Source organism: Cervus canadensis, chromosome 5, assembly GCF_019320065.1.
Source record: "Cervus canadensis isolate Bull #8, Minnesota chromosome 5, ASM1932006v1, whole genome shotgun sequence".
In the NCBI taxonomy this organism is placed as follows: domain Eukaryota; kingdom Metazoa; phylum Chordata; class Mammalia; order Artiodactyla; family Cervidae; genus Cervus; species Cervus canadensis.
This window is the reverse complement of record NC_057390.1, coordinates 207,033-233,200: the sequence shown is the minus strand read 5'-3', so window position 1 is coordinate 233,200 and position 26,168 is coordinate 207,033. Positions and strand designations below refer to the sequence as shown.

The 26,168-nt window shown below is 47.9% G+C and overlaps 1 protein-coding gene and 1 long non-coding RNA gene across 7 annotated transcripts in view; both read left to right on the top strand.

Moving 5' to 3' along the window:
* The window catches only part of FBLN7 (fibulin 7), a 55,480-nt gene extending 42,869 nt beyond the window's left edge, over positions 1–12,611 (top strand). For 2 of the 3 annotated variants that reach the window (XM_043467706.1, XM_043467704.1), the window contains 5 exons: positions 2,997–3,122; positions 6,524–6,661; positions 7,611–7,748; positions 9,491–9,629; positions 11,558–12,611. In XM_043467706.1, the coding sequence (XP_043323641.1) occupies positions 2,997–3,122; positions 6,524–6,661; positions 7,611–7,748; positions 9,491–9,629; positions 11,558–11,930 (914 nt within the window). In that variant the 3' untranslated portion in view covers positions 11,931–12,611. The remainder of the gene's footprint in view (positions 1–2,996; positions 3,123–6,523; positions 6,662–7,610; positions 7,749–9,490; positions 9,630–11,557) is intronic. The other variant, XM_043467705.1, reaches the window with a different exon arrangement.
* Positions 12,612–13,689: 1,078 nt separating this feature from the next.
* Positions 13,690–23,955, top strand: LOC122441322. 4 transcript variants are annotated; one of them, XR_006269325.1, is made up of 4 exons: positions 13,690–15,410; positions 16,150–20,687; positions 21,165–22,708; positions 23,036–23,955. It is a non-coding gene; the product is annotated as an uncharacterized LOC122441322 (long non-coding RNA). The 4 variants fall into 4 exon arrangements; XR_006269323.1 differs by lacking the exon at positions 16,150–20,687; XR_006269324.1 differs by lacking the exon at positions 13,690–15,410 and having other exon boundaries at positions 15,420–16,310.
* Positions 23,956–26,168: the final 2,213 nt, after the last annotated feature.

Sequence of the window (26,168 nt, the reverse complement as noted above, 5' to 3'; positions counted from 1 at the left end):
ATCTTCTTTATCCATTCGTCTGTCGATGGATGCTATAGTGCCACTATGAACACTGGGGTGTATGTATCTTTTTGAATTAGAGTTTCCATCTTTTCTGGATATATGCCCAGGAGTGGGTTTATTGGATCATACGGTAGTTCTATTTTTAGTTTTTTGAAGAGTCTCCACACTGGTCTCCATAGTGGCTGAACCAGCTTACATTCCTACCAGCAGGGTAGGAGGGCTCCCTTTTCTCCACACCCTCTCCAGCATTTGCTATTTGTAGACTTCTTGATGATGGCTGTTCCGACCTGTGTGAAGTGGTACCTCACTGTAGTTTTGGTTTGCGTTTCTCTGATAACTAGTGATGTCAAGCATCTTTTCAGTTTCCTGTAGGCCATCTGTGTCTTCTTCAGAGAAATGTCTATTTAAGTCGGCCCTCTTTACAGTTCTGAAGTCGCCATGCACTCAACCAAATGCCACAGCTTGGACAGACTTGAATGCCATGACAGCTCTACTTCAGTCAGGATACAGAGGGTGTGCCAGAACTGGGCACCGGGCCATGGAATGCCTGACAGTGTATCAAGATAAGAAATGAGAGTCTGAATGGAGAAATTTTCATTTCTAAGCAATGAAAATCCTGGGTGACAAGATCCAGGCAGCGCTAGCACACAGGGTCATGGGGCATCTCTTCATTCCTCTATCACGTCAACAACTCCACCCCACCCCACCCTATCCACACCCGCACCAGCCAGGTACAGCCAGGCTGCTGCTGGTCCCCACCCCCCACGGGGCCAAACTGAAAGATTCTCAGGTTCACACTCTTTGGCTCTCAGCCTGGTGACTTTCAGACTATGCTGGGGAGCAAGATGGCAGAAACAGGAATCCCATGCTCTGGGGCGTTTGTGTTGTTTCAGACACATTCCTGAAAACCGGTCATCAGCAGAGAGAACATATGGGCGGGGTGGGGGGGGAGTGGGCGGAGGCAGGAAGCTGAGGTTCCCCTCCCCAGGCTGAGCTTACAGAGAAATTGGAATGGCTCCTTCCCTAGGGAGAAGCAGCATTTCGGATGGTCTGGGTCCTTTCACAATGAACAGAATCCATGTAATTGTCTGCATAACTTCCCAATTACAAGGAGGCTGAGGGAAGCCAGTGTCCCTGCCAACCCACCCACAGGAAGGCTGTTGTTCTCATCAGGAGCAAAGCACCTTTTTCTGCCTCCTGATAGACACAGCAGGAAAGGATGCTCTGAGGCCAACAAGGAAGTGCTTCCAATTTCTTTCCCAAGATGCTGTGGTCAGGTCAGTGAACTGACAGATTGTTCCTCTTTGGTGGAAATGGCCTGTGCACTAAAACTGGGCTTAAGGAACTCAGAGCAAGCGGATGTGGCCTGAGGGTTTTAAAAAATCATTTTTTCCTCATTAGAAAATTTAGAAATGTTCACTGTGGAAAAATGGAAGATTGTTAAAAATATGCTTTTGAACTGTGGTGCTGGAGAAGACTCTTGAGAGTCCCTTGGACAGCAAGGAGCTCAAACCAGTCAATCCTAAGGAAATCAACCCTGAATATTCATTGGAAGGACTGATGCTGAAGCTCCAATGCTTTGGCAACCCTGTGGGAAGAGCCGACTCATTGGAAAAAACCCTGATGCTGGGAAAGGAGGAGAAGGGGGTGACAGAGAATGAGATGGTTGGATGGCATCACCGACTCAAAGGACATGAGTCTGAGCAAACTCTGGGAGATAGTAAAGGACAAGGAAGCCTGGCATTCTGCAGTCTACAGGGTCGCAAAGAGTTGGACACGACTTATCGACTGAACAACAACAAATAAAATAATTGTCAGTAAACAAAGAAAAATTACCCATAATCTACCACACAGAGAAGAATCTATTAAAGCCTATTAAACCTATTACATATTTATTTTATTTTATGGCTGCTCTATGCAGCTTGCAGGATCTTAGTTTCCTAATCAGGAATTGAACCTGGACCCTCAGCAGTGAAAGCACAGAATCTTAACCACTGGACTGCCAGGGAATTCACTAAGCCTATTAAATTGTTGAACATGTTTAATATATCTCTCCGATAGCTCAGTTGGTAAAGAATCCGCCTGCAATGCAGGAGGCCCTGATTTAATTCCTGGGTCAGGAAAATCCACTGGAGAAGGGATAGGCTACCCACTCCAATATTCTTGGGCTTCCCTTATGGTTCAGCTGGTAAAGAATCTGCCTGCGATGCAGGAGACCTGGGTTTGATCCCTGGGTTGGGAAGATCCCCTGGAGAAGGGAAAGGTTACTGACTCCAGTATTCTGGCCTGGAGAATTCCATGGACTGTATAGTCCACGGGGTCACAAAGAGCTGGACATGACTGAGTTTCACTTTCACTTTCATACATTTTTCACAGGACTGTTGTGTGTATAAACAAGGAACGTTTTCCTTTTCAGGAAAAGGGAAAATTAAGCGTCAAGGTTAACTCCTCCCTATTCCCACAGGGTGAGAATTTGGAAAGAGTTATTTTTCTCCATCTCTGACCATTCTTATGGGCCATCTCTCCCTCTTATAACCCCTTGAATTGAGTTCCTTTTCAAAGAGGGTTCTACCTGGGCACTGGCTGATAGGGGCGGAGATGAGAAGCAGTTAACTCTCCCCAAAGGCAGTGTGGGCCCAGGACAACGCTGGTTCCTTCCGCCCAGCTGCAGTGTCTATGCTGCAAATTATGAAATGGCGGCTCTGGGTGGACCCGGGCTGAAAGATGGGCAACTCTCGCAGGCAGAGCTCCAGGTAGGCATAGTGTGTGCCAGGGTCAGTGGCTTATTGCATGCATGGTGGGCTACATCTCAGCCCCACTGGCTCCCTCCCAGCTCTTGTTCTTGCTGGAAGGGGCCAAGGCAAGGACAGAGTGGGGTGGGGAGTGGTCACAAGCTGGAGTCATCATGTCATGAAAAGAAAGTGACCCCAGCTTTGTGTTTTGTTTTAGAATGAGAACTCATGCCTATATCTGAAATTTATTTGTTTTCCTAGATATCAGTGAATGCTCCAGCCAGCCTTGTCAGAATGGTGGCACGTGTGTGGAAGGTGTCAACCAGTACAAATGCATTTGTCCTCCTGGAAGGACCGGGAGCCGCTGTCAGCATCAGGCCCAGACTGGTACGTAGCAGGTATGGGGCCGGGGAGGACAGTCTGTTATCGAGAAGGGAGGACCCTAGTCACAGGTCAGCAAAGGCAGACCAATGGGATGTTCTCTCTGGTTTACATCATAGATCCCTCTGGTTCCCTGAGATGGTTATTTGGGATGGCGCTTAGTTAACTTGTGGAACCAGAGTTTTGGTTCTTCCCAGGTGGCTCAGTGGTAAAGAATCTACCCGCTAATGCAGGAGAAGTGGGTTCAGTCCCTGGGTCGGGAAGAGCCCCTGGAGGAGGAAATGGCAACCCACTCCAGTGTTCTTGCTTGGAGAATTCCATGGACAGAAGAGCCTGGCGGGCTACAGTCCATGAGGTTGCAAAGAGTCAGACATGACTGAGCACACACACACACACACATGGAAGAAGATGCAAGTGGAAGGACTGAGTCCCACCCTAAACCCCTCCAGATTTGGAACTTGGCGTGAGAAGCTAGGAAGCTTCACGTGGTTGACTTTCCCCTGCACATCAGCAGAACAGCTTCTCCTGCAAATGCTTCCTGCAAAGTTCATAGTTACCGATATAGTATTTTCAGAGCTGGGTAAACTAGATGTTCGACCGGTGACGAGGTTATGGTCGACATTTGAGTCCCAGCATTTCTGTAGCCAGAGGTCTAGGTGCCACATGGTGGCTGTTTTTGCAGGGGCAAAGAAGATCTGATGATAAGGAGTCTGTGGGACATGGGGGGTGGTGCCATGCTATGCTGCAACCATCTTTCTGTTTTTGGCTTCCCCTGTGTGTAGCTTGTAGGATCTCACTTCCCCGACCAAGGATTGAATTGAACCCATGCCCACGGCAGTGAAAGCTGAGTCCTAACCACTGGGCCACCAGGGGATTCCCTGAGCCAACATTTCTCATATAAGAAAGTCAAACCCTGAAGATGTCCTGTTCCTCTGCCAGGAAAGCCTGGGATGTCTGTGTGGTTGTCTTCTGAGTGGAATCTCAGTATAGGGGGAGGAATTGGTGGTTAGCAGAGAACAAGCTTTGTCAATACTTGATATCTTTCCATTGGACCCAGCTCAAGGTCCAGTTTAAGTTTTGTCCCCAGAGATTTGCTGCTTACTGTGTCTTGATTCCGTTTAGCTGAGTCACCCTTCTGGGTGCTTTCTCAGGGAGAGCCTGAGGTCCCCTGACAGTGCCTGTCCTTGGAGTTGCCCTACGTGGAAACAGCCCCACTCCTCCTTCTACTTAGTACCAGGAAGGAGAAAGAAATAGCTACATTTCAACCCAACTGTGCTGATCCTGGACACTGGAGCTAAGCCCCAGCTGTCTGGGCGTCCACTGTTGGAACCTTCAGGCTCCAGGGCACAGATCCTCAGGCTCCTGGATCCTCAGGTCCAGGGCACAGGTAATATAGAAATTATTCCCAGGACAGGAATCTCTGTGAGGAAGTGGAAGGAGGGAACGAGCAGGCACATCTGAAGCTAGTTTATGTCCTCACAGGATCCCCGTGAACAATGTGAGCAACAGCCCAGCACACCCCTGTCTTTTTGCTCACCTGGTCCCCCAGCCTACAGCCTTCCTTCTCATCCGCTCTGCGCCAGTCTTTCTGGCTCCCAGGGGGAGCCTCTGTTTGATTACTTTAAAAAAAAAACAAAACACATTCACTGTTTTTGTTCACATTGTAAAATATCTATAACAAAATTTACCATTTTAAGTGTGTAGTTCAATGGCATTAACTATGTTCACCATCACCACCATCCACCTCTAGAAGTTTTTTCACCTTGCAAAATTGAAACTCTGTGCCCATGAAACAACTTCTTCCCATCTCCCCAGCAATCATTCTGTTCTCTGTCTGGATGAATTTGATGGCTCCAGTGGGATGACTAAGTCTCCTCTTGTGCATCAGATAACATTTACACCAATCCCTCTAACCATGGAGAGTCTGAAATCCTTTGAAAGCTTTCAAAAATTAGCATTTTTTTTTTTTTACTGATTAGAACATTGATTTATATTCTTGGTTGAAACAAACAAAAACCTTCAACACTTTAGGAAAATATTTTAAAAACACAAAAAAAGAACCCAGAAAAAAGGTAGTGTTTTTAGCTATGTAGATTTTTTTTTTCTTGAATTTTTACTTTTTAGCCATGCCATGCAGCGTGGTTTCAAACCTGCACCCTCTGCATGGGAAGTATAGAGTCTTAACCACTGGACTGACAGGGAAGTCTCTCCATAGATTTTTTAAAAGTGTTTTAAAATTAATATTTATTGGGGTATAGTTGATTTAGTTTCTGCTCTACAGCAAAGTGAATCAGGTATACATATACATATATCCACTCTTTTTTAGATTCTTTTCTAAAATATATATATTATATGGATTGACATGTTTGCTCAGTGGTGTCTGACTCTTTGGGACCCCATGGACGATAGTCTGCCAGGCTCCTCCATCCATGGGATTTTCCAGGCAAAAATACTGAAGAGGGTTGCCGTTTCCTTCTCCAGGGGATCTTCCCAACCCAGGGAATGAACTTGGGTCTCCTGCACTGCAGGCAGACTCTTTACTGTCTGAGCCACCGGGGAAGCCCGATATATTTTATATATATATATATATATATATAGTTGTTGATGTTATTGCTTAGTCACTCAGTTGTGTCCAACTCTTTTGCGACCCCACGGACTGTAGCCTGCCAGGCTCCTCTGTCTATGGAATTCTCCAGGCGAGAATCCTTCTCCAGGGGATTTTCCTGACCCTGGGATTGAACCCATATCTCTTGCATTGGCAGGTGGATTCTTTACCACTGAGCCAGCAGGGAAACATACATGTCCACATACACATATAACTACTATATATAGTAGCATAGGGTGAACAGCCAATCCCGTTCTCCCAGTTTGCCCCTCCCCTCCTGACCCCGTGGTAAGCATACGTTTGTTTCCTGCAGCTCTGACTCTATTTCTGTTTTGTGAACAGGTTCACTTGTACCATTGGTTTTAGGTTCCACAAATGAGTGAGATCATATGATATCTGTCTTTGATCTCACTCAGAATGACAATCTCTAGGGCCATCCATGTGGCTGGCTGCAAATGGCATTATTTCGATAAACTCCATAGTTTTAAACTCCAGTGGTCACTGCTAGGGTCCTGGTGCTTTCAGCCTTCGAAAGTGAAACGCGGACTTCACCTCACTGCGGTCCTCTAGGTGCAGTTGTCTCGTGCGTGCATCGTTCTTTTCGGGCGCCTCCCCTTGTCTTCTGCCCCTTTGGTGTGGGCGCTGGATCGCCGGCTGAGTTTCGGTTAATCCTGTGTCTTTCCTCTCCCTACTCCAGAGGAAGCTCTGAGAAGGGGCCGCGCCCCGATCTCGGGACCCCTCCCCCCCCAAGGTCAGGCCCAGGTGCGCCAGGCCCGGCCCTGAGGATGTCTTCTCCCCGCAGCAGCCCCCGAGGGCAGCGAGGCCGCGGACGCCGCCTTCAGCCGCGCGCCGCGATGCGCGCAGGTGGAGCGGACGCAGCACTGCAGCTGCGAAGCCGGATTCCACCTGAGCGGCGCGGCCGCCGACAGCGTCTGCCAGGGTAGGCGCGGGCTCGTTCCCGGGAGGGGACGCGGGGGTCGTGGGGAGAGGGGCTCCTACTTGCCGCCCTCCCGGGGGTGCGCCGCGCCCAGGTGTAGGTGCGAGTGGGCGGGTGGCTTCCTGGGCGTGGTCTCAGAAAGCCCCGCACCTTGCTGCTTAGGTAAGTAGGTGTGGACCTGATGGCTGCTAGGACACAGCTAGCGCGGACCTCGGGGGCGGTTCTAAGAAAACCAGACTAGAGAAAGCATCCAGGGGTCCCCGGTCTACCCCTAGTCATGCGCACTCGTCTAGAAGAGGCGCTCCCTCCCGGCCAGGATTGCAAGGCAGGTGGCAGCGCGCAGCTAGAATGACAGCCCTTCACCATACCCGTCCCTGTCCCCAGAGCTGTGCAGGGGCTTGGGCTCATTCTCTGGGCCCCTCTCTGCTTAGTCTTACTGACTGGCCCACTTCCTGATTATCAGACTTCCATCTGAAAACGACTCAAACCAGCGGTTCCAACTTAAGAGTTGCCTAGTTGTTGCTAATGGCCTCATTTTACAGCCACAGAAGCCGTTTTACACCCGTTCCCAAAGATGAGAAGGATTAAGGCGGGGCGGGGAACCAGGGCGGAAGTCTGGGTCCGCCGCCCCACGCTTTGCTCCCTGGGGAGCAAGGTACTTGCCAGGTTGGACTTGGCAGCCTCATAGGGTCTGCCCAGGCAGTCATCAGTCTTAGAGGAGCGGCCCTGGGTCCCCGTATCAGCTCCCTCGCCTCCTCCCTTCGGCCCTCCAGGTCCTTGGCTTGGGAGAACGGGGAGCACTCCTGCTTCCCTTCTGAGTCCTCTGCAGGGGATCGGGCTTGGCGGCCACTGAAGACCCCGCCCGTTAGCCACAGTTGCCAGCGATGGTGACGCAGTAGCCATCCTGGGTCACGGCGGCTCCTGGGGTCATACTGGGCACTTCTGTCCCCAGATGTGAATGAATGCGAGCTCTATGGACAGGAGGGGCGCCCCCGGCTCTGCATGCACGCCTGCGTGAACACCCCCGGCTCCTACCGCTGTGTCTGCCCCAGTGGATACCGGACTCTGGCTGATGGAAAGAGCTGTGAGGGTGAGTGAGGCTGCTGCAGAGGAAGGTGGTCCCAGACTGTGGCTCGGAATGACAGGGGGAGGAGGGGAGGGCAGAGGGCTCCTCTACCCTGACATGCAACCCAAGCGAAAAGGGAGACTCCCAGTGACGTCCTAGTGGGGCCCCATGGCTGGGCTCAGAGGAGTGGTAACCTGGGACTAGAGAAAGAAGGCATCCAGATAGCCATCATTCTTCCATGGTCCACCCATTCATCATTCATTCATCCATCATCCATCCATCATCCGTCCATCTATCCATCATCTCTCCACCTTTCCTTCTATCCTATGATAGAAGGCCCCTGTAGGATTGTGTAGGGTTTGAAAAGAAACCTAGCCTCCAGGCCAGGAGCTCATTGAATATGTAAAGAACAGAGAACATATAAAGGGCATGATATTAGCCATGGAGGGCAGATTCCATGTCCCGCTAACTGAGGGGGAGGCAGGTTGAGAGAAGTGTTGTGACTAGTGACACTCATTCGTGCCCTCCAGTGCCCCTGTAGCCTGTCATGTCCGGAGGGGGAGGATGGGATCTGCCATCAGACCTAGATTTCTAACAGTTAAGAACGACCGGGCTTCCAGTTACAAGAACCAGCGTTGGACATCTTGGAAAGTTCACTGCGTGTGGAGCGCCTTTTGCAGTGCCTGCTTTTGCCATTCATGTGGGCTCATCAGTGACGGAGGGGTGGCAGGAGATCTCCCTCACTGGGTGCCTACTATTTCTTCTTTGTTTTTTACATCCATGGATTTTATTTTATTTTTAATTTTTATTGGAGTTTAGTTGCTTTAATAACATTGTAAAGCAAATTATTTTTATAATGTTATGTTAGTTTCTACTGTACAGCAAAGTGATTTAGTTATACATATATGTCTAAAAGCTGACTTGAAACTCAACATCCAAAAAACTAAGATCACGGCCTCCTGTCCCATCACTTCATGGCAAATAGAAGAAGAAAAAGGGGAAACAATGGCAAATTTATTTTCTAGGGCTCCAAAATCACTGCGGATGGTGACCACAGCCATGAAATTAAAAGACACTTGCTTCTTGGAAAAAAAGCTATGACAAACCTAGACACTATATCAAAAAGCAGAGACATCACTTTGCAGACAAAGGTTTGGAGAGTCAAAGCTATGGTTTTTCCAGTGGTCATGTACAGATGTGAGAGTAGAACCATAAAGAAGGCTGAGTGCCAAAGAATTGATGTTTTCCAACTGTGGTGTTAGAGAAGACACTTGAGAGTCCTTTGGACAGCAAGGAGATCAAACCAGTCAATCCTAAAGGAAACCAACCCTGAATATTCATTGGAAGGACTGATGCTGAAGCTAAAGCTCCAACACTTTGGCCACCTGATGCAAAGAGCTGACTCGTTGGAAAAGACCCTGAAGCTGGGAAAGACTGAAGGCAGGAGGAGAAGGGGACAACAGAGGATGAGATGGTGGATGGCGTCACAAACTCAATAGACATGAGTTTGAGCAAACTCAGGGAGATAGTGAAGAACAGGGAAGCCTGGCGTGCTGCAGTCCGTGGGGTCACAGAGACATGACTTGGTGACTGAAGAGCAGCTCTTTTTTAGGTTCTTTTCCCGGGTAGATCATGACCGAGTACTGAGGAGCGCTCCCTGTGCCGCGCAGAAGGCTCTTACTAGTTGTCTGCTGTTTGGACAGGATTGTGCATATGTTGATCCCAGGCTCCCATTTACCCCGCCCTGCCCTCGTCTGGTATTTCAGATGTTGATGAATGTGTGAGCCCACAGCCTGTGTGCCCCCGGGGGACTGTGTGCATCAACACGGGCGGAGGCTTCCAGTGCGTCAGCCCGGAGTGCCCCGAGGGCAGCAGCAACGTGAGCTATGTGAAGACATCTCCGTTGTGAGTATGACTAGGGCCACCCTCAGCTGCGTGCCTTCACCCTTCACCCAGGCCTCCCCAGGGTTGGGCTGCATTCTTCCTAGATGTTCTCGGGAGAAGGTACAGGTACGTCTGATGAAAGGCACGGCGCTGTCTGGCTTCTTGGAGCTTCCATCTCTCTGCTTTGCGGGTTTGCATTGAATGTGATGCTGCCCTGGGTGGTAGGAATGATGTTCCTGAGTGCTCCCCTGAGGACAGGGAGGCCACTGGGGGGCAGAGGGCAGTGGTGGGGCTGCCAGGAGGTATGTATGGTACACAGATTTGGAAGAGGATCATTTCCTGTGTTCACAGGGTACCTGTACACCTTGCATTATATCTCTCTTCTTTTCTGCTGCTGTTAGGAGTTTTGATTTCTAGTAACCTCAGCCCCTCACAGACTTTTTCTTTTTTCTTCAAAAGGTGAAGACAGGCTTTTAAAGAGAATAACTGCAACTATCACAAAGACATGTATTTTCTCTGAGAGAGAGATCACAAGGGCCTTAGCATTGTCTTTAGAATGCACTGACCCAGTGAAGCAGCTCCTCGAATAGCTGTGGGGGTTACAGCAGGTTAGAAGCATCAAGAAAGTTGGTGGCAGTTACTCACCGAGAGTGAAGACACCAGGGTCTTCCTCCAGTGTCACATAGTGAAGGGAGGAGGGACCACATGTCAGGCCTTGGCAGACCTCCCTGATGAACAGCGAAGTGCTGTGTGACCTCCTTAATGGGGCTGATCTGAGTCACCAGAATCGCTAAATTGCATCTCTCTCGTGTTGGATGGCGCTAGTGGTAAAGAACCCACCTGCCAATGCAGGAGACTTAAGAGACATGGGCTCGATCCCTGGGTCTGGAAGATTCCCTGGAGGAGGGCATGACAACTCAGTCCAGTATTCTTGCCTGCAGAATTCCATGGACAGAGGAGCCTAGCAGGCTACAGTCCCCGGGGTCGCAAAGAGTCAGACACAACTGAATCAACTTAGCACTCACGCTTGTGTTGAATGAGGTGAAGAAAAAAACACAAAAAACAACAACTATCAAAGCATTTTCACAGGACCTTGACTCCACATACCTAAGGAAGGCAGAGTGTCCTGCTTAAGAATGAACCCTGGGGGAATTCCCTGTTGGTTCAGCAGTTTGGACTCAGCGCTTTCCCAGCTGTGGCCCGGGTTCAATCCCTGGTGGGGGAAGCTAAGATCTCTTAAGCCATGGGACACTGTCAAAAAGAAAGAACACTGGGTGTTTAGTAAGCTCACCACATGTGGAGAACCACACTCTAGGATGTCACCAGCTAACTGCTGGGGTCTCAGCACGTTAGAAGGGGCACCTGGTTTGAATGCTAGCACCATCATTATTGAATCTTCCCCGGCTTTATTTTTCTACAGAAACGGTGAAAGAAAAAGGGCTTCCCTGGTGGCTCAGACGGTAAAGAATCCGCCTGCAATGCAGGAGATATGAGTTCGATCCCTGGGTTGGGAAGATCCCTTGGAGAAGGGAATGGCTGCCCACTCCAGTTCTGGCTTGGAGAATTTCATGGACAGAGGAGCCTGGCAGGCTACAGTCCAGAGGGTTGCAGAGAGTCGGAAACAGTAGTAATAGCATATACTAGTAGTCATAGCATATTATAGTAGTAATAGCATAGTATGTAAATGGTAGTAATAGCATATATAAACATACATGCACACCCAGACATACATGGACAGCTGGGTCAGGGAAGCACCTTTTCCTGGCCTGATACCAGCCACGCTCACTGGCCTGTGGTTCTGGAGTGCCCAGGTCAAGGAACGCATGGCTGGAGGGGTCACTCTGGTGCCTCTTTAGGAAGGCAGGTGGGACAGACCAGCCCGGTCAGAGCAGCCACTGCTGACTTTCCCCAAGGCTGAGCATCCCCTACGTTTTGCCTCTCTGTTCCAGCCAGTGTGAGCGGAACCCCTGCCCCATGGACAGCAGGCCCTGCCGCCACATGCCCAAGACAATCTCCTTCCACTACCTGTCTCTGCCCTCCAACCTAAAGACGCCCATCACGCTCTTCCGCATGGCCACAGCCTCAGCCCCTGGTCGGCCAGGGCCCAACAGCCTGCGCTTCGGGATCGTGGGCGGTAACAGCCGCGGCCACTTCGTGATGCAGCGCTCAGACCGCCAGACTGGGGAGCTGATTCTGGTCCAGACCTTGGAGGGGCCTCAGACGCTGGAGGTGGATGTCGACATGTCTGAATACCTGGACCGCTCTTTCCAGGCCAGCCACGTGTCCAAGGTCACCATCTTTGTGTCCCCTTATGACTTCTGAGGGGGTCCTGGGGTCACGGGGTGTAGGAGCCTGGGCTTGTTTCTCTTCCGCAGAGACATAGCTGCGGGCTTGGGCTGCAGCAGACATGTCTCCCCAGCTGCCTGTCCCCGTGGCTTCCCAGGGCAGCACCGCACGCTGTCCCATGATGCTGAAGTGCAAACCAAAGCCCAAACTATTGCCATCATATGTTTTTCTGCTTTAAGGCCTGCCATTAGATGATGCACTTTCTCAAATCTTTGTTTTCTTTTTAACAGGGGAATGGGCAGCTTGTCAAAATGATGCATGAGTGGCATTGTAAGTTTGAACTAGCTGGGGAGGGAGGAGCTTATGGCCTGGGTCTGAGATGACGGTCCAGCCTTCTGTTGTTAGAGTCAGGCCTCATTATTGCAGGGGTTCCGGACATGCTGAGGGTGAATCATGCCCCTGTACTTGTGGCGTGGGGGCGGGTTCCTGCCACGACTCGGCACGCTCTTCTGTCTGCACTTCCCTTTGTGTCCCATGGCTGGCCTTCTCACCAGAGAGCCCCGTCAGGGCCTGGACCCCCACGCAGATTCTTCCGGACCAAGGAGCCAGAGTTCATGTGCAGATTCTGCCTGAATGAATTCCCTTTTGAGAAACCATATCTCAAAACATAACCTGGTATTATAACTGAAAAAATAAAATCTGTTGCTCGTCCCTGTCCATCTGGCCTCTCCCTGACCATGCGCTAGCCCAGTTCTTCCCAGGAGGGGGTACCCAGTCCTCTCCTGTCTAGGCTGGAATAAACTGGGATAATCAAATGAAAAAGAAAACACAGAAGTGATGTAGGATTGCTCCATCAATAGGAATTTGGCTTGGCTATGTGGGAGATTGGTAAGGCAACATCTGCCCATGGAGAGTTTAAGAAAACACTTGAGTCGTCGTTGGGTCCCGGCTTCCCTGGTTGCTCAGCTGGGAAAAAATCTGCCGGCCAGTGAGACAAAAGAGACATGGGTTCCATCCCTAGGTTGGGAAGATCCCCTGGAGAAGGAAATGGCAACACCCCCCAAGCAGATTCTCGCCTGGAGAATCTCATGGACAGAGGCTGGTGGTCTACAGTCCCTGGGGTCACAGAGTTGGACACGACTGAGCGCACGTGCATTGCAAACCATTGATTCCAGGGCCTTCTACTCCTGATGGAGGAGCCCAGTGGTGACACCCTCCAGTGACTGAGTTTCGAACACTCTCTCTGGTGCTGGGAGTTGGGGGTGGGGGTGGGTGATAGTTCAAAAGACAGCTTAGATGCTAGCTGAGTCATCAGGAAATCGCGTTCATCCAGGGGAGATTTCATCTCGGGTGTCCTATTGGAAAACGCTTTGTATTGCCCTTGCTGTGAGGTGGCGCCTGACGGAGTGTGTTGCCAGTTCAGTGACCAAGCCCTTCACCAAGGTGGCTCCTAGGACGCCTCTGTTTGTACTACATCAGAGAGTGAAACAGTCGAGAGTTCCTTCTGACTCTTCTAGGATCAGCTGTGATTTCTCCAGCAACAGAATTTAGGGCCTGCAAATCTGCTTCCCTGTGTTGTTACAGGTCGTTATTAAAACTGTCATCCAAGTGGGAGGGAGCTTAGGGGAGGATGAATACATATATACATATGGCTGAGTCCCTTGACTGTTCACCTGGAACTATCACAGCATTGTTAATTGGCTACACCCCAACACAAAATAAAAAGTTCAAAAGGAAAAAACCCTATCATTCCAGGAAAAAAAAAAAAAAGAGTACTTCTCTGGTGGTCCAGTGATTAAGGCTCCACACTTCCAGTGCAGGAAGTATGGGCTCAATCCCTGGTTGGGGAGCTAAGATTCCATGTGCCCTGTGGCCAAAAAATAAAAAGACTAAAAAAGAAAACTGTCATCCATGGTTTTGTGTCTCCAAATAGTGCTGTGATGGGTCAGACGCCTACCCGTCGCCCGGTCCCTGGGACACCAGGTGGGAGGGACCAAGGTGTGGCCGTGCTCCTGAGAGTACAATGTGACAGGTGTGTGGACCTCCCTTCCTGCTGGGGGGAGGGTGAGTGGTGCCAAAGGGCAAGCTTCTTGCCTCCCAGCAGGTAAGGAGTGATTTGGGGGACTACAGAGCAGATGCCCTCCCTAACTTCTGTAGGGTGATGACACAGGCCAGATCTAAGCCAAAAATTTCCATCATCACAACCCACCATCATCAAACCTGTTTCCCATTTATGAAGTGCCGTGCTGAGCCCCAGCGCCTACCTATTAATGCCTGCCTGCACCCACTGTCTTGTGAATTATGCCTGGACCTTCCTCCCCGGGTGACATCCTGCTCTTCGCCTCCCTCAGCTTTCCCCTATGGAAACCAGTTTCTCCCTTCCATTCATTGCTCCAATCTGTGCTAGGTCAGAATAGCTAGGAGGTTTCCCTGGTGGCTCAGATGGCCAAAATCTGCCTGCAACGTAGGAGACCTGGGTTCGATCCCTGGGTGGGGATGGTCCCCCCCGGAGAAGGAAATGGCAACCCACTCCAACATTCTTGCCTGGGAAATCCTATGGACAGAGGACTGTGGCGGGCTACAGTCCATGGGGTCACAAAGAGTTGGACATGACTAAGTGACTAACCTAAGAACAGGTATTAATTTGCAGCCCTTTTCACATACTATAGTAATACAGTTTCATATTATTTGACTGGGCGCTTCTAAAGCTTTTTATTAGACACCATTGCAAACATAGACAAAAGTACAGATAATAGAATAAACCCCATGTCCAAATCAGCAGCTTGAACAATAGTCTCACAGCCAATCTTGTTTCATCTCTGCTCTCACCCCATGCCATGACAATTTTGAAGCAGATCATGGACTTCACATTTCATCAGTAAATATTTCAGCATGTATATCTAAATGTTCTTATGTATAACCATATGAACTTAAAAAAACCCCATGACCTGGATCACAATCCAATCTAAAAAATCAGCAATAATTCCATAACACCTTTAATATTTAGTCATTGTTCACGTTTCTGAGTGGCTCATCATATTTTTTGTTTGTTTGTTTGAATTAGGTACATTCTCTGTAATTTGCTGGTTAACTTCTTAACTCTCTAATCCATAGCAGTGGTTCTCAAACTTTAGCATGTATTGGAATAACTTGGAATCCTGTTAAAAGACAGAGAGGGCACTGAGGCTTCCCTGGCGGCTCAGTGGTAAAGAATCCACCTGCCAGTGTAGAAGACACAGGTTTGATCCCTGGTCCAGGAAGATGCCACATGCCTCAGACCAACTAGGTCCGTGAGTCACAGCTATTGAGCCTGCGCTCTGGAGCCCGGGAGCCACAGTTACTGAGACTGCGTGCTGCAGCTGCTGAGGCCCGCACACCCAGAGCCCACAAGCGTGCTGCCCGCAAGAAGCCACGTGCAGTGAGGAGCCGTACGCTGCAACGAGGAGGAGCTCCCACGCACTGCAACTCGAGATCAGATCCAGTGCCGCAACGAGGACACAGCACGGCCAAAAACAAGTAACAACTCCCAAACCCCTGTTGTGTTAAAAGCAAACCAACACCCAGAGTACTGGGTCCTTTGTCCCGAGCATTCCTCACGGTCTAGGTTTTCTTGAGTGTGTCTCTGTAGCTTCTTTTAACATGGCCCTCTGTCCTCTCTTCTCTGCTGGCTCAGACAGTAAAGAAGCTGCTTCCAATGCAGGAGACCCGGGTTCAATCCCTGAGTTGGGAAGGTCCCCTGGAGAAGGGAATGGCTACTGACTTCAGTATTCTTGCCTGGAGAATCCCCTGGACAGACGAGCCTGGTGCGCTACAGTCCATGGGGTTACAAAGAGTCAGATGTGACTGAGCGACTTACACTTTGACTTTTCTGTCCTCTCCATTTTTTATATGTCAGTAGTTATAGCTAGAAATTCAATTAAGAGTGCATCTAGGTTTATTGTCACAGGACTGCTCTATTGGTGATGACAGGTATTTCCAGTGGGAGCTGTATTATCTCTGGTTGCCTCTCTTTTCTGATGTCAGCAGCTCTGGATGATTACTGCATAGATTCACTACTTCCTTAGGAGTTGCAAATAATATTCTAGTGCTATTGTTCCTTCGTTTATTAGTGGCATACCTTCTAAGGAGAAACTTCCTTTCTTTGGTTATTTGGCTACCCTGAGGCTTGGTTTGTACAGGAAAGATTGGATAGAATTTTCTTAATGTTTTTTTCCCCTTTTCTTTTTCTTCCTTTTTTATTTGGCTGCACCTCAAGGCATGCAGAACTTCCCCAACCAGGAAATCAAACCCGCGTCCCCTGCAGTGGAAGCAGTCTTAAACACTGGACTGCCAGGGAAGCCCAAGACGATGAATTTTTGACTTTTCCCCCCTTGTCAGTTTCCAAAGTGGTTCCCTGGCGTCTTTCTAAGCTTTCCAGTGAGTGTTGTTTTCTTATTGGCTACATTATGAACTCATGGCTTAGACATATTTGATATATGCTTCAATCTATAGATGTTATTATCTTTACTGTCACTCAAATTGTCCCATTTGGCTTTTGGGAACTACTTCAAGTTGACATTGTTTTTGACATGACTCTACTGGTCTAATCCACTCCAGTATTCTTGCCTGGAGAATCGCATGGAGAGAGGAGCCTAGCGGGCCACAGTCCATGGGATCAGAGAGTCAGACAGGACTGAAGGACTAACACACACACTGGTCTTTGGTAATTTTGTAGTTATCTTGCATAACAAGATGTTTCAAGCTTGTCTCATTTATTTTACTCTCCAGCCTGAAGTCATTCATTTCCCCTCCCGCCCCCCCAAGGGATCCATCCATGTTCTTTCAGTGGGGCATGGTCATTAGATCAAAATCTGAGTGTAAGGAGAGCTCATTGGTAGTGGTTTAGTCATTGTTTCCCGGTTTTAGTGAATAGAGCTGGGAAATAGGTACTATCCATTTTTTTAAAGAAGAAACTCTACATTAGTTTATACTGATACTTCCAATTCAACTCAAGACTGCAGGGTTTTTAATGTAGCTTCGTTGATCTTACATCTGCTCTTCTTTCTGTCATTCTGAAGACCTCCTTCTCAGAAATGACCAAAATAATATGTTGTTGTTCAGTCACTCAGTCCTGTCTGACTCTTTGCGACCCATGGACTGCAGCCCGCCAGGCTTCCCAGTCCCTCACCATCTCCCAGAGTTTGCCCAAGTTTATGTCCATTGATTTGGTGGTGCCATCCTCTGACACACTCTTCTCCTTCTACCCTCAGTCTTTCCCAGCATCAGGGGCTTTTAAAACCCTCAGGATAACAATGCCAAAATTATCATGAAAAAATTACTGAAAAAGTTAAGATTTTTCTTTTGCAGTTTTTTTTTTTTGTCCTTAGGGTTTATGATATTGAGGATGTACAATCAAATAACTTGGAATAAATAACCTCTCTCTGTGGTTATGGCCCAAGCTTGAATCAGGGTTAGGATTATTCACTTTGTTTTGCTTCCATTTTTAGATCTTTTTCATTTTAATTTTTAAAAATTTGTGTAAACTATTTACATGGTTATAAAGTCAAATCCACAAAATGAGCTGTAGTCAAAGAAGTCTATATCCTAACATCGTCCCATTCACCCTATTTCTTCCTTCTATCACAGATAATCAAGTTTTTTCCATTTTACCCTTCCATTTAAAAACATATAAACACATGATAAATGATAGTATACTAATTTATTTAACTTTCCCTGATCTTGGTTTTTTCCCCCTTAATGATATATTGAATATGAATCCATAGAACCAGATAGAATGTTCTTCTATAAAATGCTGCTTTATGAAGACATATGATTATTTATTCAACCAGTCACCCTTGATTGACATTTGGCTTGTATCTAGTCCGTTGCAGTTAAAATCCTTCAGCAATACCTGCTTGTCTTTGTGCATTTTCGCCTTGGTATGTCTAGGGCCGGTTTCCCTGGTGGTGCAGTGGTAAAGAATCCACCTGCCAACGCAGGAGACACGGATTTGATCCCTGGGTCAGGAAGATCCTCTGGAGAAGGAAATGGCAACCCACTCCAGTATTCGTGCCTGGAAAATCCCATGAACAGAGGAGCCTGGCGGGCCACAGTGCCTGGGGTCTCAGAGTCGGACACAGATGAGCACACAACAGGCACAGGCTCCTATTCGCCCACCTCTGTGCACTTCTGCCCCCTTGCGGCTGGGTCTCAGTATTACAGCGTTCTTCCCCCTCCGAGATGGCATCTCCACTCAGGTGGAGGCCCCCCGACAGCGAATGTGAACTGCTGGCACATAAAGTGTGTGGCATGAGCAAAACATGGCCCCAAGCCACAGAGAGTTTATTTTAAATTTTATTTATCTATTTTTGGTCGCATTGGGTCTCCGTTGCTATATGCCAGTTTCCTCTAGTTGCGGCCAGTGGTGGCTTCACTTGCTGCAGATCACAGGCTCTAGGCATGCGAGCTCAGCAGTTGCTCTGCTGCATGTGGGATCTTCCCAGACCCGAAACCAAACCCGTGTCCCGTGCATTGGCAGGCGGATTCCTATCCACTGTACCACCAGGGAAGTCCCACAGAGATTTTAGAGTTGTTACTCCAGCATAACCATCCTGCCAATGCAAAGTGAGAAAAAAATAAGGAGGAATCCCTCCATCACTGACAATGAGATCACGCTATGGGTTGAAGGGTGGCATGCACTCCACTCCTTATACCTGCTTTACACCAAACAGAAAAACCACACGCACAAGTGATATCTTACATTGCAAAACTGGGCTAGAATGGTAGGTCTCAAAGTTTGGGGTAGGTTTCCCAGCAACATGGAGGAAACTGCAAGGAAGACTCTGCACACTTCAACAGACAGTAGCCCCCTGCTTGCTGCAATTAGAGAAAGCCTGCATGCAGCAGTGAAGACCCACCACAGTCACAAATAAAATAAATTTTAAAATCTTAAAAAAAAAAAGAAAGCCCTCAGGTGTCTGGAGTCCACGGTACCAAGATGAAATTCCTTTTTTTAAAAAAAGGTGATAAAAACAATCACCTTCTTCATGTAATTCCTGCTAAACTGAGAGTCAGAGAAGACCATTTTGCAGTGAATGCAGAGTCATGCTGAGGACATTCAGGAGGCTAATTTCAAAACACTGTTGCCTTTTTTCTTTTTACAAAAGAGAATTTGGTTGATTTTATAACTAGCAGTGACATAATTCTACTTATTTCAGCAGTCAGAGCTGAAACAAGCAGCCCAATCAGCATATTTCATAAATTCATTGACTCTAGGGATATGGAAGGAATTTGGACTCTTAATCTCAACCCTGGATTATTAGGCTAGAAGACTGGACACGAAATCAAAACCATTCTCCCCTCAGGGTCTGCAGGACCAAATACTTCCTCTCCGAACCCTCACCACCCCCTTCCCCACAGTCCCTACCCGCCCCCCCACCCCCACCATCTCTCCAGCAAGATTCCTACAGAAGGACCTCTCTGGTGGCTCAGTGGTAAAGAATCTGCCTGCCAATGCAGGGGACATGGGTTCAATCCTTGATCGGGGGAGATCCGCCGTCACAGAGCAGCTAAGCCTGCGGGCCACAATTACTGAGCCTGGGCTCTAGAGACCAGGAGCTGCAACTGCTGAAGCCCACATGCCCTAGAGCTCATGCTCAACAACAAGAGAAGTTGTGGTTGTGCACCACAGCTAGTGAAAAGCCTGTGCAACTACGAAGACCCAGCACAACTGCAAGTAAATAAATAAAGTTATTAAAAAAAAAAGATTCCTGCAGCAGAAGGCGAAGAAGCCCTTCCCCTTACAGTACAGTCTCAGAAACCCCTTCCTCTGTGGTCTACAGTGAACGAAACTGCTGTCACTCACGTCAGGGGACTTCATGGAGCAAGTGAAGGACAGATCAAGTTGGGTTCTGCCCTAAAAACTGGACTGCAAGGCCTGCATTTCCTTTTCCTCTGATACACACAGAAGGGGAACACAATTTATAATCTTGATCAAAAGTGAGAGGGACTTCCCTAGTGGCCCAGTGGTTAAGACTCAGCAACTCCATGCTTCCAGTGTGGGGGAGACAGGTTAGAGCCCTAGTCAGAGAACTAAGATCCCCCATAAAGTGGGGCATGGCCAATATATATATGTGTGTGTGAATCAAAAGACAAATGGATGGGAATTCTGCAGAGGGTTCCTGGAAAGTCAGGGCCTTCCTTGAATCTGAGAAACAACCTCGCCAAGTCCACGGGCATCACTGCACACAGCACCTACTGGCTGCAGACAGGTCACTTCCTAGGACTGGTCCACCTCTCATTCGCCACAGTTTCTCCTTGGTAAGAGAGAAAAACTGCCTGGCTGTCAGCCAGCCTTGTGGGGAAACCGAGAATGGAAACAGAAGCCACAGCCTCTGTGGCTTTTCAAAACAGGCTGCTCCGGGACTTACACTACCCAGAAACTGCACCCATTCAGATGTGAGCATCACAAACTGCCTAAGCATAAACTTCCAGCACCTGCTCATTCCCAGGGACCAGATCACCAGCTTGTCCAGCAACTCTGTACTTGACAAACTCTGCCCCACCCCAGGACTGACGCAAGAACTCTGTTGGGCTTCCCTGATGGTCCAGTGGTTAAGGATCCACCTGCAAATGTGGGGGACACAGATTCGATCCCTGGTCTGGGAAGATCCCACATGCCTTGGGGCAGCTAAGTCAATATGTGCCAATTTCAGAATATCAGGGAGGGCACCCCGACACCAGAGAAAATTTGGGTGAGGCCTCAGAGGAGAGGGTCCTTCGTGCAGCTCAATCTTGTTGCAGCCACGGTACCTTGTGAGTTTCTGGGTTTTTTTAAAATTTATTCATTTTTGGCCATGCTGGGTCTCCATTGCTGCACGAGCTTTTCTTTGGATGCAGTGAGCGGGGGCTACACTCTGATTGTGGAGTGCAGATTTTTCATTGTGGTGGCTTCTCTTGTTGCAGAGCGCAGGCTCTAGGGTGCTTGGGCTTCTCTAGAGCACAGGCTCAGTAGTGGTGGCGCATGGGCTTAGTTGCTCCATGGCCTGTGGGATCTCCCTGGGTCAGGACTGAACCCACGCCTCCTGCATTGGCAAGCAGATTCTTTGCCACTGAGCCACCAGGGAAGCCCTCTTGCTGAGATCTGCCAGAACCGAGGCCACGGGGAGCAGCTGCCTCCCCGCCTGTTCCCGGGTGCCCCCTTCCCCATCTTGGTCTCTAGTCCCCCACCTGGAGGGGCCTGCATATCCCATCCAAAAGTCAAGGTCACTTCTACCTCTTTTTTTTTTTTAGGTGCAGATTTAGCTGGAGGGCACATCCCCAAGAACTCAGCACAGCAGAGCTGCTGGTAGTCTTGCAGGAGGCTGGGCAGCTTTCTGTTTCCTGAGGGGCAGCTCACATCACCTCCACAGCTTGGGGAGAACACAGAACCCTTCACGGCCACACAAGGACAGCCATTCAGCCCCTGAGACAATCAGGAATTCACTGGGACCAGGTTTTCCTTCTTTTCACGCCGAAGTGACCATTTCATATGTCTTTGGCTGAAAAAGGAGCGTTTCTGTTGGATCTGGATTCACCAAACTCAGCTCCGCGACATGAGGAAGTTGAAATTGGCTTATAGTCCTCGGGTGCACAGAAAGGCTGGTGTGTCAGCAGATATGGGCTGAATCACGAATTTATTCAGGAAGTCCAAGATTAAGTCCAGTTTATGTTATTATGTAACAAGCTTACCTGCCAAGCAACACATCCAGGCAAATAAATTTAAAATATTTTTGTGCAGGATACAGCTGGGATTCAAAACTTGTATTTACTTAAGACTTGTGTGAATGGTAAATAAGGCCACTTCTGTGGAACCCCTGAAAAAGGCAGTTTAAATATCTGGAGCAGGAGTGAAGGCCTCACCCACTCAGAAATGAGGAACATCAGGCTGGAAAGATGAGCTCCTGTACCGCCAGGCAGGAAAGGGGGACTCTGAAATAAAGACTGGAAGATGGGACACCTGCAGTCTTCATACCCGGCAAAGATAAGCATTTCTAAAGTGCAGACATGGGGGAAAAAAGATGTCAAACAATACTTAAAAGTGAAGTGTTGTCATCAGTTCTGAAAGGACAGACAAAGGATCTCTGAAATCTACTGCTTCATAAAAAGTATGAGAGGACAATGGCCAAAACAGTGAAAATTAAAATTTTTTTTCAGAATTCTGGAAATTAAAGGCTTACAACAATTCAAAGAGAATTTTTACTCAAGAAAATAGCTGAAAGGACTTCCCCAGAAGTCTGGTAGTTGAGACTCCGTGCTTCCAATGCAGGAGATATAGGTTCGATCACTGGTTGGGGAACTAAGATCCCACATGTCATACGGCACAGCCAAAAAAAGAAAAAATAGCTGAATCTGGGTAAAATGTCTTGTGGCAATGACTTGCCCTAATCTCACTCTTCTCCCCCCAGCAGCCTTGAAGATCGAGAGCTCCCAAAATGACAGCTGAAATCCAGTGTGCAGTCCCAAGACCAGGCATAGATGGTGCATGCATGCTGCCGTGTCCAGCTCTCTGTGACCCCATGGACTGTAGCCTGCCAGACTCCTCTTCCATGGGGTTCTCCAGGCAAGAATACTGGAGTGGGCTGTCATGCCCTCCTCCAGGGGATCTTCCTGACTCAGGGATTGAACCCACGCCTCTTACGTCTCCTGTATTAGCAGGCAGGTTCTTTACCACCAGGACCACCAGGGAAGGGCCTAGCCTTTTAAAGGATTCATCTGATTAGTTACAGCCCACTTGGAATCACCTTCCTTTCGATGAACTCAGAACCAACTGATCGGAGACCTTAATTACACCAAAGGTAAAAACCACTTACTTTTGACGTGTAAGTTAACTATGGCAGGGAAATCCGTCCTACTCACACTCAAAGGGAGAGGGTTATGCAGGCTGTTTTCACTTGGGTCAAAAGTTTTGGGAGCCACCTTAGAATACTGTCTCCCCCATTTCCAAACTGAAATGTCAGTAACTTAATAAAAGCCACCATTTTTAATGTACCAGTAAGAAAAAAAAAAATGGTCAATGAAAATGTGATATTCCATCAGCTGTAAAGTACATCCCAATTTCAGAGAGGTTGATTGTGAAAGACAGCACTCTTGTTTCTTACTGTTTCTTCTTGTGCCGCCTACAGGAGCTGGCGCAGTGAACAGAGTCTAGGTGAGGACAGCGGTGTGTGAGGACTCGTGGCCTCTGGATCAACAAATAGTTTATTTTTGGGTCACGTGGATTAGCTTGCCTTTGACTGCAGGTAACATAAAGCCTAAATCAAAATGGTCTAAAGAGAATATATGATTTCACGTGGCATAACATGAGATCTGAATGCTGGCTGTCTCCTCTCTTAAGGGTCATGAATTCCATGGCTCAGTTGTTCTCAAGGACCCAGGTTCTTCCCAACTCTCTTCTCTGTCATCTTCCACTGGCTAGTCGGCTCCCCTTGAGGTCTTAAGACAGCTGCATCCATTCTGGGTGTCTGTTTAGACATGGCAACATCCAGTTCCTTACCATGTATCTCAAGAAATGTTCGCTTTTCCAGGAGTGCAGCAGAGGACCTGAATTTGTATTTCAAGCTTAAGCCCACTAATGGCAAGAATGACTTTTCCATTAGTTGTTGAGACCAGTAGTATTCAACCTTGGCTATGCTGTTGAGTCATCTGAGAGCTACTTAAAAACCCTCAGGTTCACACATCCCAGGCTTTCCCTCCAAAACTCCAAAATCACAATCTCTGCCTGGAGTGGGCCCCACGCATCAGTATTTTTTTAACCCCTGAATGGTTATATTTAATAAAACTACTCAGTGAACTGAGGTAACCGTGCTGGATGTCAGGAATCCTATTAAGACCGGGGGGCAGGTAATTCAACACTTTTGCACCTGATTTACTGAAATTCTACAATTGGGTCAAGTTAACACACTAGAAGACTACATAGTCGTTCAGTTACTAAGTCATGTCCAACTCTTTGTGACCCTATGGACCGCAGCACGCCAGGATTCCCTGTCCTTTACTATCTACCTGAGTTTGTTGAAACTCATGTCCATGGAGTCTGTGATGCCATCCAACCATCTCATCCTCTGTCATCCCCTTCTCTTCCTGCCTTCAATCTTTCCCAGCATCAGGGTCTTTTCCAATGAGTCGGCTCTTCACATCAGGTGGCCAAAGCATTGGAGCTTCAGCTTCAGCATCAGTCCTTCCAATGAACACCCAGGACTGATCTCCTTTAGGATAGACTGGTTGGATCTCCCTGCAGTCCAAGGGACTCTTAAAGAGTCTTGGCCAGCACCACAGTTCAAAAGCTTCAATTCTTCGGCGCTTAGCCTTCTTTATGGTCCAACTCTCACATCCGTACATGATTACAGGAAAAACCACAGCTTTGACTATATGGACGTTGGCCAGCAAAGGGATGTCACTGCTTTTTAATATGCTGTCTAGGTTTGTCATAGCTTTTCTTCCAAGGAGCAAGCATCTTTTAATTTCATGGCTGGAAGGCTACATACTTGACTTATATTCTCTCACCAGCTGAAAAACACTGAGTTTTGCTGTCATGTGTCTTTTAGTAACTGACCGCAAAAAAGTTCTATGAAGCGTCACAAAGAATCTTAGAAATGAGAAATTTGTTCACATTCCACTCAGCGATTTCCATAATGAAGACCTATGTAAGAACTGTTTTTACGAAACTATTATTAGAACAGTTAGGTTTTATATCTTATCTCCTTCCTGAAAATAAAAGGTAAACAGATAATCACTTCATCGTTTTTGTTTGGGCTCTAAAAAAAGATCAGTGATAGGGTTGTCCTGGTGATCTAGTGGGTAAGATTTCATGCCCCTACTGCAGGGGGCACCGGTTTGATTCCTGGTCAGGGAACTAAAGTACTGCATGGTGTGTAACCTGCCCCCCCCCCCAAAAGATACATTTAATACAGCCATAAGCATGCAGTGTAATGACATGTAATGACGTGTAAATCCATGTACAGCTTTCCCCATTAAAACTTTTTTGATTATATTTCCCCTGGTTCAGATTTTTTTTTTTAAAACTATGGTATTATTATGGGCCTTCCTGGTGGCTCTGATGGTAAAGAATCTGCCTGCAACACAGGAGACCTGGGTTCGATACCTGAGTCATGAAGATCTATGGCTATGGTTTTATTATACACGTACTTGCTTGCAAGTGCCTCAAGGGTGAGATTTATCAATAATTCACAGGAGGAAACCACGGGGAGCAGCAGAGGCACTGCGGCCTGGTAATGCCCAGGCTTCAGAGTGCTTGAAACTGGCAGACAGACAGACCCTGGTTCAAGGCAGAACAGAGCAGAGGCCTGACTGAGGCAGTACCTTGGAAAACCTGCTCTAACTGAGGAAGAGAGAGTGAACTGCAGAGAAGCAAGGGGACACTGGAGGCTGGAGATCAGCTGAAAATGGCTCCAATGACCCACGTAACACGTGACCCACCACCTAAGGGCTGGCCTGGGTGCGCAGGATGGCTCCAAGGACCCACGTAGCACGTGACCCACTGCCTAAGGGCTGGCTTGGGTGCAGGGCACATCTGAGAATGCGTTTCTCCTTCAAGCTGACTTAATGCCACAAGGCAAGAGAGTTCCCTGACACAGAGATGCTGGCCTCTTCAAAATAATAATAGTTGTAGCTATTTAAATTTCCCTCTCAGTCCCTTCAACCTCTGCTTGGTCTTCTAAGTTCACAGGTGAGGTGGGTACTGCCTCTTGGAAAACAAATACTTTTTTTGTATACATAAACTTTATATGTGTATTTAAACTTTACATAAGGAAAAAATTGTTAAAAACTGTCATAGAAGATTAAATACAAGTATTTTCAAAGCTCATGAAGAGAAAGTATAAGGTAAATATTTTTATTTCTTTTCTAAGTAATGGATCCCATTATCCACCTCCAAAGGTTTTGAGGCTTAAATTATAAAAAGTCAAACAGTATTGAATAAACTAGCCCAGCGTCTGCACATGCTAAGTATGTGCTAATGTTAGCTTACTGTACAGTAGCCAGTGTTAGCTTACATACAGGTTGGCCATAAAATGTACCTTCTACCACTGCCCAAGACAAGATCTTGAATTCCTTTCAATTGTGTGTGATCTTTAAGGAAGATATAAAGTATCAGTTCTATAGGTAACATAACCACTCCCCTGAACAATGTCATTAAATTATAGAAGGTTCTTATAACGAACCTTGTTAAAGCACCGACTCAGCGTCTCTCCCATGTGGCTTCCTATGGACGATTCCAGCGCATTCTCTTTCCCTCTTCCC